The sequence below is a fragment of the Hyperoodon ampullatus genome (genome assembly GCF_949752795.1).
Source record: "Hyperoodon ampullatus genome assembly, chromosome: 11".
Lineage (NCBI taxonomy): Eukaryota > Metazoa > Chordata > Mammalia > Artiodactyla > Ziphiidae > Hyperoodon > Hyperoodon ampullatus.
Window position 1 is genome coordinate 13,375,467 of NC_136924.1, and position 14,452 is coordinate 13,389,918.

General features: G+C 32.1%; 1 protein-coding gene across 1 annotated transcript in view; it reads right to left on the bottom strand.

Annotated features, from left to right (window-relative positions):
- Window positions 1-14,452, bottom strand: part of CEP290 (centrosomal protein 290) — a 91,083-nt gene that overhangs the window by 24,753 nt on the left and 51,878 nt on the right. Inside the window, exons 30-41 of the mRNA XM_079715342.1 lie at window positions 14,056-14,167; window positions 12,987-13,442; window positions 12,023-12,187; window positions 10,951-11,058; window positions 10,597-10,731; window positions 9,117-9,383; window positions 8,386-8,493; window positions 7,537-7,736; window positions 5,192-5,405; window positions 4,101-4,238; window positions 1,716-1,937; window positions 1,251-1,373 (exon numbers count right to left, since the gene is read on the bottom strand). Coding sequence (XP_079571468.1) covers window positions 1,251-1,373; window positions 1,716-1,937; window positions 4,101-4,238; window positions 5,192-5,405; window positions 7,537-7,736; window positions 8,386-8,493; window positions 9,117-9,383; window positions 10,597-10,731; window positions 10,951-11,058; window positions 12,023-12,187; window positions 12,987-13,442; window positions 14,056-14,167 — 2,248 coding nt within the window. The remainder of the gene's footprint in view (window positions 1-1,250; window positions 1,374-1,715; window positions 1,938-4,100; window positions 4,239-5,191; window positions 5,406-7,536; window positions 7,737-8,385; window positions 8,494-9,116; window positions 9,384-10,596; window positions 10,732-10,950; window positions 11,059-12,022; window positions 12,188-12,986; window positions 13,443-14,055; window positions 14,168-14,452) is intronic.

Consider the following 14,452-nt stretch of genomic DNA (forward strand, 5'->3'; position numbering starts at 1 on the left):
TTCTATTTTAAGGAGAAATAAACTGAAGCACAGAAGTTAGAGGTCCAGACAAAGGCACAAGGCTACTGAGGTATTCTGATAGGAATCAGGTTAGGAACTAGCACCCAAGGATTAGACTTATGACCAAGTAGGGAGGCAGCAAAGAAAGCAATCCTGAAGAGTAAGGACATTTTGACCTTGCAGTTTTCACCAGCAAAGTTTCTGACAAGTATGTTGTGGTTCCATGTATATAAATGCAAACATTTAGATCAAAATTATACTGACGATGATAAATTTTCATAAGGAAAATGTTTTTCTAGAATATATCCTACTAAGACATTTTAATCCCATTACCTATTTTCTATTCAATGCCATTAAAGATACTTAATTTTCTTTCATGTTATTGAAATTATCTTATAGATATGAATATTTTCTGGGTAAACGTTACAATAAAAATTCTTCCTAATTATGGCTCCTCCACTGAGATTTTCTTCAGGGAGAAACATTAACTAGTAACACCAATATTTCCAAGGTCACTTTTGATATTTTCAATGCTACTTATATCTTAAGTCTCCAGTTTATTATTTACAACATATTTTTATGTGGATTTTAGCCAATTTTAGTTTTTCCTTGGGTTATGTCTATCAGTAATTTTTACTACAAAATAGCTTACTAGTTAACTTTTAAGAAAATTTTAAGCTATTTTTCTCACATTACAGAATCAATTTATGAGTGGGTTGGTTATTGATTATTACTGCAAATATTGAATATACTCCAAGTCACTTTGTTTACGCTGAAATAATAGTCCATTTCATTGAAGGATTAAAAAGGACACATTTGGGTCAAGATAGCAGAATAAAAATGCCCAGCTTTCTTTCCCAAAGGTCTATATAAACCAATCTATATAAACAATTACATTGAGAAAAGTGATAAATACAGCTGGATATGTTCCCAAAGGTCTATATAAACAATTACATTGAGAAAAGTGATAAATACAGCTGGATATGTATGGTATGAAGGGATTTGGGATGTACTGAACATCAGGAAGATGATATAGTAATTTCTGAATAAGAGTTGCATTATTGGTGTCTCTTCAAGTAGACCTGTAAATTCCTAAATGACAGAAACTTGTCTTAAACTTCCCTATGTTATCCAGTACCATTTATGGTATATGTATCAGGTCCTCAGATCAATGAATTATCTGTTCTTCAATTACATATTTAACTAAGTCTATCACTATCTTAAACATATCAGTACATTTCTTCACGTACCTTTTCTTTCATAGGTTTTATTTCTACCTCATCCACCTTTTTTTCCAGTTGGCTTTCTAGCTTTTTAATTTTCTTTTGGAGTTCTTCAATTAAACTTTGTTTGTTATCTATCAGAGCTTTGCCCTGAAAAATAAGATGTATTTTTACATTTTATAAATAAAAAAGTATCAAACAAAATACACAACAAATACTCCAGTTGTAGAAACTTTCTGAGACTACAGCTAACCATGCTTTCTAAATGACACTATTGATATTTAAGAATAACATGGTAGCTACTTCTGTATTTTAATAAGATATGTTACCCTAAAACTACAAATACAGTAAACTGAGAGAATTAGTAACTACATTAATCAAAGTGATTTGAAAGCTAGTTTCAGCAAATATTATAGACAGTGAAAAAGTGGGAATAAACTACTACCTGCATATTATAAATCAAAACATTATCACAATTAAATATAAAATTACCTGTAATCCACTGGTTAATCTTTTAATTTGCCTTTTCAGTTCATCATTCTCTTGATCAATTCCATCTTTCTCTCTAAGCATTTTATTATAGGCTTTTTGGTTTTTTTGTAGTTCACTGGTTAAGTCATTCAAATTATCAGTTAGTAAGTTCTCTCTGTTTTTACTTGTTTTAAGAGCTTCTTTAAGTTTTAAAATTTTTTCACATAAATCTTCAACTTGTGACTAATACAAGATAAAGAAGGTTTAATTCATGCATCTTCAGCAAGTATCAATGATAAAAGCAACAATAATAGAGAAAGTACACCATTAATACTTACTAAGAAGAAAGTTTCAGTCTAAATTTTTAAGCACATACATGCAAAAAAAACCCACCACAAACTACATAAATTTTTCTAGCTTCATTTCAAATGAACCAAGTCTACTTTGAGGGGAAAAAAACCCCAAAACATGAAGAAGCAGTCTAAAGCAATTCATCTTTAACAAACACCTAGAACCAAAATTTTATCAAATAAGCAAATGTTTCATTATGGCTGAATTAATTTATTAGAAAAACAAGTACATATCAACCTACACAGCAATTTCTTTTTTGAACACTGAAGCATAAGAGTAGTATAAAACAAAATCTCTTACTCTAAGTAGTTTCTAATCTACTTTGTAAAGACAAGACATAAAAGGGTAGCTCACAATACTAGACAGTATATATAAGCCACTAAAAAGGAGTTCTTAGCTGTCCCATATAGTAACATTGATGGGAATACTGGTACTTACTATATGTCTTGTTGAATAAATTATTACAGGCCAAAAGGGATTACCAATAGCACTAATAGGAAACTAGTAGTATTATAGCGCACTTACGAGAAAAACAAACTCTCCTGGAGAGTCAAAAAAGGCTTCAAGAAAAATGACTGGAAGAATGTAAAGAATTCAGAGAAGAAATTTCAGGCAAAGAGAAAGGTATTGAAGAAGACATCATCAAAGGGCTATACCTATTTATAAATTTATTACTGAATGGATTTTTACTGTCAACTATGCTAATGATTTTGATAGGCACAAGAGATTTAAAAAATCTGACTAAAATCCAGTCCTTACATTGTTTAATGGCAATGAAGGGGTATATGGTTTAATGGCAATGAAGGGTATATACAAATAAACCAAGAGCAAATAAAAATTACAAACAAAATAAAACATATACAAAGTAGATTTTTCATTTTACTCAAAATATACTATATGAAACTTTATGTAAAGAAATTTGAAAATCATCATTAAATGTATATGTTTTGGAGAAAAAATTTTATACAGTACCAAACTTAACAATTGGGTAAGAAAATAATAAAATACATTGTCAAAAAATAATAAATAATTTCAAAAAAAGGCTTTAAAGTTAGGCAGCTCTGAAGATCAAATGTCAAGGACCACAAGATTTCCATAAACTATTTCAGGGGCTAAAAAGGGAAAGCTAACTAACTCATATTATGAACTTAGCAAAAACTAAATGGAAAATTCTGAAAAGGCAAAAGAAATAAAACAAAACAAAGGAATCTGTACACCTATCTCACTTATCAATATAGAATTTAAAATCCTAAGAAAAATGTTTCTTAAATTTAATCCTGTTAGGAGAAATAGCTTATAATGGCCTATCCTTTGCTAATCCCCAAGATGATATTCAGTGAGTACAATAAAGATGCTTAGTGTTCAAAACTGTGTGTAGGACTTCCCTGGTGGCGCAGTGGTTAAGAATCTGCCTGCCAATGCAGGGGACACAGGTTCGATCCCTGGTCTGGGAAGATCGCACATGCCACAGAGCAACTAAGCCCGTGCGCCACAACTACTGAAGCCCTCGTGCCTAGAGCCCATGCTCCACAACAAGAGAAGCCACCGCAATGAGAAGTCTGCGTACTGCAACGAAGAGTGGCCACCGCTCGCCGCAACTAGAGAAAGCCTGCGCGCAACAACAAAGACCCAAGCAGCCAAAAATAAATAAATTTATTTTAAAAAAAACCCAACTGGGCTTCCCTGGTGGCGCAGTGGTTGAGAGTCCGCCTGCCGATGCAGGGGACACGGGTTCGTGCCCCGGTCTGGGAAGATCCCACGTGCCGCGGAGCGGCTGGGCCCGTGAGCCATGGCCACTGAGCCTGTGCTCCGGAGCCTGTGCTCCGCAAGGGGAGAGGCCACAACAGTGAGAGGCCCGCCTAACCGCAAAAAAAAAAATAAATAAATAAATAAAAAAATAAAAAAACCCAACTGTGTGGACGTGTGTATATCTACCAATAATTCATTAGAATAAATTCCTTATTCATTATTAAAATTACTATATATCCAAGTGGATTCTCTTCCAATGGGAATTAGCAGGAATTCTGTTATATTAACGCACATGTTGATACTCACCTTTAGCTCTTTAGTATGTCGATCAACAATCTGTTGAACATTGAGATTTGCCTCTTTCTGAGAAGTCGTGGAAATAATACGTTCTTCAGCTGCTGCTGTCATTTCTGCCCGAAGTTCCAAAAGTGCCCGACTAAGGGCCTAAAAGTTACAACATACATAATTTTTTTTTAAAATTGGTATTTTATATAAGCAATACAAAATATACGTAAGCTTTATTACTTTAAACTGTTTTCCTAAAATACCATGTGTTTAATCAAACAGAATTCACAAACTAACAACCCAACTTTTTCAAATGAATTTCCTTTAGTAAGTGAATTCAATTCTCTCCAAACTGAGTGTGAGAATTCAAAATCTTGATAATAATAATTTTGAGAACCCAGAATCAAATCAAGCAATCTGTACTACAAAACACAGGCATGTTTTGTTTTCAAACTTCCAAGTTGAAATATTTATTTAAATTACTCATTTAGTACATACTTCCATGTGAATTAATTGAATGTAAGCAGACAAGGAAAGTTACAAGATTAGAAGACTTAAAATTTGCCAATAAATTTCATGAGCTGGCATAGAAAAACAGCAGCACCTTCTAAAACAGTTAAGTATATAAAATCTGAGATAAATAAAAAAACTAATAAATCTGTTAATCCACTGACCAACTCCTTTTCATAACACTATGTCTGCGATCTCCTTCTTTAATCTTTCCCCCTCTTATCCTAACTCCCTCTTAATCCCCAAAGTTACTTAAAATTTTTCGATTATTCAAATTGTTCAAAATAGCCTCAGTAACATACAATCCTAATAGGTAAGGAGAGAAAATAAATAATGTAATGAAGATTTCCCTTTATTTCCTACAGCTAACCCACAAATCAGGTTGAAAACATAAAAAGATAAATTAGACTATATCTGAACTTAAAAACAACACCAATCTATAAAGCTATTTAAAAGAATTATAAAGACCCAACCCGGCTCAAGATAAGGCTTATACTTTTTATTACGAGAGAGATACATGCTATCATCTTCTACAAATCTTCTGTAAAAGCAATCTACCACATGTTTTTCTTAAATATTGATAATTTTCTATTGTTACTTACTTTTTGTTGTTTCTCTTTCAAGGCTAATTGGCTCTTCAGCCTTTCTACTAGATTCCTCATTGTAGTTGTTGGAGCTCTTGAATTTGCTTCTTTTTGAGCCTGAAGTTCAGATTTTAAACTCTGCGACTCCTTTTGTGACTGGGCCAGAAGACACCTCAAATCCTCTACTTGTGCTTTTATTTGTTTCACTTCATCTGCATGATTTTCTTGGAGCCTAATATAAAGCAAACATATGTACTTAATAGAGTAGTTGCTGCAATTAACAATTTGACACAAATTTTACAAAGAACAAATGTTTGGTCCTCAGCATACTTAAAATCTAAGATTTGATCCAAATCCAAAAGATGAACAATTCTTTATTCTACTTAACTACTCTTAAACTTAACATAAAATAGAGTTTTTTCTTCCAGTTTCTACTATTTTTTGCAGCAATTGCATCAAGTAATTTGTGGCTCTAGATGAAATAATATAGAGAATGAACAAAATAACACTTTAGATATAATGGCTCCTGCGAGATGTGACTGCTTCCTTGGTATCAGGGATTTCTCAACCATGGCACTATTGACATTTTTGACTGGATAATTCTTTATTGGGGCGGGGGTTACTGTCCTATGCATTTTAAAACATATTTAGCAGCATTCCTTGCCTCTACCAACCAGATGCCAGTAGTACATCCTAGTTGTTCATCAAAAATGTCTACAGACAATAACAAATGTCCCTGGAGCGGGGAGAGGAGAGCAAAATTACTTCCGCTTGAGAACCACTGCCCTATAACGACATGTTACAAAGACAAAATATAAACCTTCACAGAAATCACATGTATTATGGTTCTAAAGTCACTAGTATTGTATCTATAACTCTATCTATAGCTGTATACTATATAGAAGTAAATACTATCAAAAGACTTAGTTAATTCAATTAATCCTACTGCTCATTCAGTATTAATTAGCCTTATAAACTGAATTATATCCAGTTCACTGTGCTTATATAGACACTGCATTAATAAGGTCACCAATATGGAGATTCAAATGATTAAACTTTGATCAGTGAGAGGAAGGTCTGTTAAACCACGAACAGTTATTAAACACTCTGAGACTTGTTGCTTATAGCAAAAACTTGTCACTTTAAATAATCATCAAATTGTAAAAATACAAGGTTTCACTAAAAAAATGACAAAGAACTATAATTTCTTAAGACGCATTAAAATATGTATGCCAATGTGCACACAGAGAATAGAAGTATAATTTTAGGCTAAAATGACATGGTAAGGTACAAAACAACAACTTCAAGTATTTCATGTGGCAAAAAATTATATATACAAGGTAATGCCAAAAAAATGATTATTTTCTACATCCAGGAATTAGATTCAGAAATGCAAGAAATTTTATGCTCTGAAATATGACAGAAACTTACTATATCAAAAATAGCATCTCATGTATAAAATTTAACAGAATGGGGAAAATTAGATTGAAAATATACCATATGCTATTGCTAATTCTCTTTTCTCTTAGAGAATAACTTATTTAAAGTAGCAGCTTCTTAAGCACAAATAGTGTTAGTTTTGTCAGAAGCATCTTGGATAAATGAAAAAAGAACCAAAGGTTCTAATAAGGGCTTCAGAGATGGAATGGAATTATAAGTCAAGTAGTTAACTTTCTTATTTTTTTCAGTTAAGAAACTGAGCCTCAGAGAGATAGTTCTACAATGATTACAAAATACCTAAATATAAACCTATTTTAGTTTTAAAATACACATTCTGATAAATGGTTGAACAATGTTTAGAATCTCTAATATAGAGAATGCTGTGAGTCCTCTACTGTCACTGTGGTTAATAAAAAAGATTGGTTAATTTTTCATTCAACAAATATTTGAGCCTTTAATGTATGCCAGAAACTGTTATAGATATGTAAATAAAAGTTTTCTGTTTACATGTTACTTTACAATTTTCAAATTACTTCCACATACATCATCATTTGGCCTTTATACAACCACCTTGAAAGAGCCAGGGTAAGTACTGTCATTTCACTTTTTAGATAATAAAATGGAAATTTTAAAAGGTTAAAGATGAGATTCTATACAAGAATCTGAGTTGGCTCTTGAGTCAGACTGACTAGATTCAAATCGTGGCTTTCCCATCTTCTCCTAGGCATGTTACTGAGGCTTCCTATAGCCTAGTTTCCTAACTGCAAAATGGAGCGAATATCCTATGCCACAAGTAGTACTGCGTATAAAATGAGATAATATATTCAACATTTTTAGAACAGTGCATGACATAACAAATGCTTACATTTATCTTTATTATATCATTATTCCCATTTGCCAATATCTACATTTCTAAGACTTACCGTAATTTGATATTTTCAAACTCTTTGACCTTTAATTCAGTGACTTCTCTTTGTCTCTCTAAATCCTGAGATACTTTTTTTAGTTTGATCACAAGTGAGGAGAGAGAGTCATCTTGTTCTGCTACTCTCTGTTCCATCTCAGCCAAATGAGTAAAATGCTTGTTGGTAGGAACTGGAGTAGGAGACTGTTTTATTAAATCCTATGAAATATGGTTGGTTATATTAGCCATGAGCAGGTACAATGCAATGCCATACTTACTCCATAATTTTAACTTGGTTCCTTAAATGATCAAAATGTAATATCAAATCTAAAATGTAATGATTTAATAAGTAATGAAGGCTTAAAGAAGATAGGAAATATAGATCTTATTCTTTATATTCCCAGTATATGGCAAAGTGCCTACATGTAGTGGAGGATCAATAAATAAATGTTGATTGAATTAATGAGTTAAGGCTTGAGGAAGCTAAGGTTTGCTTAAGGTCATTTCGCACATATAGAATACAATGATCAAAAGGAGGCAAGAATGAACTGAATTCAGAACATGGAAAGCAGTTAGACACAGGTAAACTTAATGTGCAGATTTGAAAAGAAAGACTGAGGTCAGATCATGGAAGGCTTTGAGTACGTGGCTAAGAAACATAAACATGATTTTGTAGGCAGCAGTAAGCTACTAACAAATGTCGGTCTAGGGAAAAACATGATTAGAGCTGTGTCTTCAGATTATTCTGGCAAAAAAAAAAAAAAGGTAGGATGGCTTCTAGTCCAAAAAAAAAAAAAGGAGAGCTAAATTTTCAATTGCATGGTCTCAAAAATCAATAAAGAATAGAACAAAGTTCTTAGAATCTTACCCAAGTTGTTTCTTTGAATTTACTGAGTGAACTATCAGCCTGTAGTTCTAATTTATGATGAAGAATATGAAGTTCCTCTTCATGTTTCTTAACAATTTCTCTTTGTTCCTGTTTTATAAGAAATCAAAACTATATCTTATATTATGACTCAAATAAATTCACATTCTAAAGGTCTTAAATATTTTCTTATCTTTACCTTCTAAAATCCTTCTGAGATAGGGAAGGAACAACATCTGCATGTATATATTTATACCTGTATACATTTCCCCTAGCACATGTTCAAACTGACAAGCCCAGCCTTAGAGCATAATTTATTCTTAATATTAGAATAATATGTATCCATCAGCTTCTAACTTGTTTCTAGCAAATTTTTAAATGTCAGATTTTTTTCCCCTCCAAGTTCTAGCAAATTTGATTTCCACTGATACCTGTGTGACAGATTTCATTCTAACTTACTGCCTCAGTCTTTACCTATTAACTCAAATCATATTTTTCAAAATCACACAGTTTCACCATGAAAGCCTAATTTAGCAATTTAGTCACTACGGTCCATAACACAACTGCCAGTTTTACTGACAGATCTGTAATCCAATCACGTGAAAGTAACAATACCTGAATAGAATCATTTGAAAACAAGAAATGAAATACCACTTCAGGGCAGAACAGTATTTGGCATTTGTCTAAAGAACATCATAATAAATAAAAGAGCATAACATAATATAATAAAATACCTCTCTGGCTTTTTCTAGAAGATGTTGATACTTCTTTAACACTTCTTCCTTTTGATTTAACCTTGCTTGCATGTTTGCAATGGTCTGATGAGCAAGTTTCAATGTGTGATGAGATTTTGGTTCCACCTCTTTTCTTCCTAGCTCAGCTATAAGCTTTTCTCGTTCTGCAGTGGCAGGCAATCGAAGCCTCAGTTCATTAATTACTTTGTCTCTTGACAGAATATTTTCCTCTGCTAACCGTAAAGCAGATTCTTTTTTTTTTAGCTTCTGCAATGATCAAATCAGAAAAAAATACATTTTTCTTTTAAAAATGCTTCATCTGAATTTTAGTCAGATTAGCTATAAGCAAGGAAAGGAGTTTCATTTTATTTTTCACATCATACTTATAATAGCCAAATGATACTTAATAAGGTTAATCGACTGTATTTCTATGTGACAGCAGTTATCTACATGTATATTTTACTTATCTGTAAGATTATCACATGTGTTAGAAACTTCACTGTTATGATGAAAATGAAATTTACTTACAGTACTTTATTTAGGTCTTATAGATTTAGAACTAGAAATGTGTGGTGGTGATAGATTTAGAAAGAAAATGTAATAAACCATTCCTTTTATTTTGGTCCACTGACTATTAGAGCACTAGAAGAATAATCTATAAAGTCAACAAAGTATAAAAATTGGAATTTTAGTGGCCTGAGTCAATGGGTCACTATTATAAAATCTGCAGCTTATCAAAACAAAACAGAAGAAAGTGTGTTCTCCTCAACAGAATTAAGGCAGATGTTTAAAATCTAGCAACTCAGCGGCAATACACATAAACAACAAATTTACAATTACAGAAGACAATCTAAGTTTCCTCAGTTGGTTTAAAAGTGCACAATTTAAAAAATTATTTTAAATGTATTTACAGTTAATATGATTTTCATTTTAGTTGACATCTAAACATACTCGGTTTATACTATTTTCTGTAGAATTTAATAAAGAAGACAGATCTAATCATCTATTAACCAAATTTAAGACCTAGATTAAAGTAAGAAATAAATTCTAATTTACCTTCAAACCCTTTAACTATCTACAAAAAGGAATAAACTGAAAATTGATTCAGAGTATAAAACATGCACTTCAAAATAAAACATAAAAATAAACAAGGATGGAAACAATTCTTGATCATAGAGGGGAAGGAAATACATTGTTCATAAAGCTACAGTCAAATGCTCTTTTTGCTTCCTTTCATGCTAGCAACTGAAGAACATGCCCCAAAGTGGCAAATAATGATTAAAAGGAGAGTAATTTCAAATTAGCCATATCTGCTGTTCTTTATCAGCTACTAGAAACATTACAGGAGAATAAAAAAGGAGAGCAGAATAAGCAACAGATTCATCCTTTTATGCTTCATCCTCATTTAAAAATATTACTTAGAAAATGCCACAAGCATACCTAATAATGCACTAATCAAAATGCAAATTCTTCTAATTACCTCTTCTAGTGATTTGCACGTTGCCTGTGTTTCTAGGATTATTCGAATATTCTCCTTAATTTTTCTTAGAGCAATCTCAAGTTGATTTGGAAGGGGCAAACTAGGGTCTGGCATTGATCCTGTAGCCTCTTCAAACTATTGAGAAATAGAATTTTTTTAAAAAAGCAGTTGCAGCATTGAGAAGAACAATATTAATTTTTACAACTATATGACATGACATGGTTAAACTCCACATACAGTTGAAACATAAAAAGATACCATCAATTAAAATTCCATCCAACTTTAGAAAATATTTCTATCTGTTAACATTATAGGCCGTGCTACAGAGTAGCAAACAAGACTAATCATTCATACCTTCTGTGCTGCATTTAGTATTTCATTTTGCTGACGGTCAAAAACATCTAGTTGACGTTCTAGCTCAACTTCTCTCTGATCCCAGGCCATTTGTCTTTCTTCATGAAACTGAAAAAGACAGTTTGGGTCAGACACACACAGAGATACTCACCAGGAATTTTTACACACATTTTTCTTATTTAATCCTCACAACAACCCTTTGAGGTCACTATTATTTTCATTTTATGGAAAAAGGAAGTAAATTCAGAGATGAAGTGATTTGCCTAAGATCACAGAGACAGGCAGATGTGGAGTCAGGATTTCAATCCATCCACGTACCCATCCATCCATTCATCCAAAACATGTTTAATAACACATTCTGTGTGGCAAGCACTACTCAAGACAATGAGAACACAGCAGTGAACAAAACCAAGTACCTTTCACTACAGAACTTATACACTAGTGAGGGGGAGATAGTCAATAAACAAGTAAGTCTGTAATATGTCAGAGGGTGATGAGTGCTATGGAGTAAAATGAAACTAGGTAATCCCTATTCAGGGCATCTTGATGATAAGATTTACTGTTGTAGACTGAGTGGCTAGTGAAGGCCTCACTGATAAGGTAAGACATTTGAGCTAAGACCAGAAGGCAATGAAAGCATTATCAATACTGGTATCTCGGGTAAGAACAACCTAAGCAGAAGGAACAACAGAATTTCTGAAGCAAGCAAGCATGTGCTTAGTGAATATCATCTGCCTCCAAAGCTTTTGTGCTTTATTCTACACCAAGCTGCCTTCTCCTATTCCATCAGTGAGAGCCAGTAGAAACTTGTAACCGTGAAAAGTCAAATAACTAATATTGAAATAAAAATTAACTTACCAAATAAGTTTGCTTATGAATTATTCCTTTTAAGACTATTAATGCAACTAAATAAAAATGTATTTTTAGAATAGTTTAAAAAATAAGAAACAGAATATTTTATAACAATAATAATGGGAGCTACACTCAATTAGGAAAATAATGTAGTCACCCATGCAATGTTGTTATGTTAAAAATCTTAGCAACAAATACGAAAGTAAATATAAAATGAAACCTTATTCTGCTGCACAATATCTTCCTCCAGACTACTGATTGTATGCTCATATTCAGAAATTATATTATTCAAATATTTTATTTCTTCTTTATCTTTGACTAATTCTCGACTGAGTTTAAGCTCTTGAAGACGGAGTTCTTCTATCTTCGTATGCCAAATGATTACCTGAAGATTTACAAATTATACATACAAATGTAAATACTGTATAAATAAATATTTCTCCACTGATCTTAATGATTTTAATTCAAATTAATGGACATTCTATAACAAAATAAGATACAAAATTATCCTTGGTTGTTCCACAAGGAAAAGTTTATTTAGAATTTCCAGACTTTTCTAGTACGTGGGATCTTAACATAAAACATTTTTCAAATGATGTTGGAATGGATATCACTAACATTCACTTTCATTTATTCATTTACTTTCATATATTTACTGAGTCCTTAGTGTATGTATGTAATTGCAACATTCATTTTACTTTCATAAATAAAAATCCTAAATGTTTCTAGCCTAGAGAATAAAATTTAATTTCAAAATAATTATTTTTCGTTTAATTCCTTCCAAATGAGGGCAAAAACAAAATTATATTAAAAAATAAATGTGGGCCTACTACTTGTAAATAATTTTAAACATAATAATTATGAAGAGTAGAATTCAACTAACCACTATAATGTTCAAGAATTATAATTAGTATTTAATTAATACATAAACTTTCCTAGAGTGTTTAAAATTCTTTGATATTATACAATCTAAGCATTTCTATTGAAACCATGGCTTAGAGGAGTCTCATTTTATTTATAAAAAGATATCCAAATAGCCCAAGCTCCTAATTTATAAAACCTGAATTAATAAATTATACATGGAATTTTGTTCATATATTAAGCATTATTCACATAGGCACATATTAACTCAAAGTTATTACGTAACTCTTTTGAAAATACTGAACTTAAAATCAATGTTTTACCTTTTGGGCTCCCCTGGCATCCTTTAAAGTGCTTATTAACTCTTCCAGCCCCTTTAACTTTAATTCCATCTCCAGTGTTTTGTTCTTCATATTTCTATGTTCTTGTTGAGAATTTTTCATTTCTTGCATTATCTTCAGTTTGTCGTTTTGTAACTGAATCATTGTTTTGGAGAACGTTTCCTGCTGTGCCAAGGGTAAAGCTCCACTAAATTGCCGTCGTAGACACTGAATTGTTTGGCGCAGATGTGTTGCTCTATTTCTCCCCTCCAAACGGGCAGAATAGAGAGCTTGTTCTTTTTCATCAAGTTTCTGCTCTAAGCGCAAATTATGAGCCTCCATCTTCTGCAGCTTAGACCTAACGGACTCCAACTTACCAAGAGCGGTAGCCTCACTAACTTGAAGAGAGACAAGGCGTTGGTGCAGCTTGGCAATTAGTGCCTTTTCATCAGACTGTGCCTAATATAAAAAATATATGTTTGTAGGAAGTTTCAAGTTTTCCCAATGAAACTTATCACGGATTTAAAATCACAATTTACTAAATAAAATTTAAAACAGGGTGCTACATGAGATCCTACAAAAATCTAACCGTGCTTTAATCGCAAAAGAAGTGTAGAAACCTAGAATCAAACATTTAAAATCTAAGTCTGGCATCTAACAGTTGGAATATTACTGTTTTTTTGAAAACTTCCATATATTAATAACAGTATTGATAATAATACTAATGCAGACAATGTGGGGTTTTTTAATCCTAAAAAAACTTATAATGTGAGAATATGTGAAAAACTATATGTAAATACAAGAAAAAATATTGTTATGAAAGACATGTTTCTCCTCACTGTCTGGACTTTGATCAGCAGCCAGCACAATGCATCTGTAAGCATTTAAATGCTTTTCTGTGTTATGAATGGCATTTCAAATTAACAAGTTTTTCTAATCAACTTACAACTAACAAAAATGGGAGCCTCTATCTGATATATCCTCTGATTAAAACTACAAGATCATCCCAATATCTAATGTAAATTTAGGAAAAAGAAAAGAATCTATATAGAAGAGTTAATACTGCACATACCTGATAGTCTAACAGCTGCATTCTGATGGACTCTACTTCCTTATCCCTGGACTGTTGTTGCGCATTCAAAATTTCAACTTGCCTTTTGGCAATGTCAGAAATCTCTTTTAGTCTAGGAAGTGATAAGATACTTCAGATACAATTGGGTACATTTTCTAAGTAAATAAATACTAAAATTTCAAATTTCTAGACCAACATCTCTTCTTTGTATGAAATACTAAAGTTTCCTCAACTGTTTCATGAAACATAATTCCATGAGGAGTTAACAAATGTTCTGTAAAAAATACTCCATTCCCAACATTCCTCTCCCTTGAAGACTCATATACATATCATATCAAATGCTCTGAGAAGTTCCAGAGTAAAAACTTATTTCAACCTGTACATATATAGCATTTTC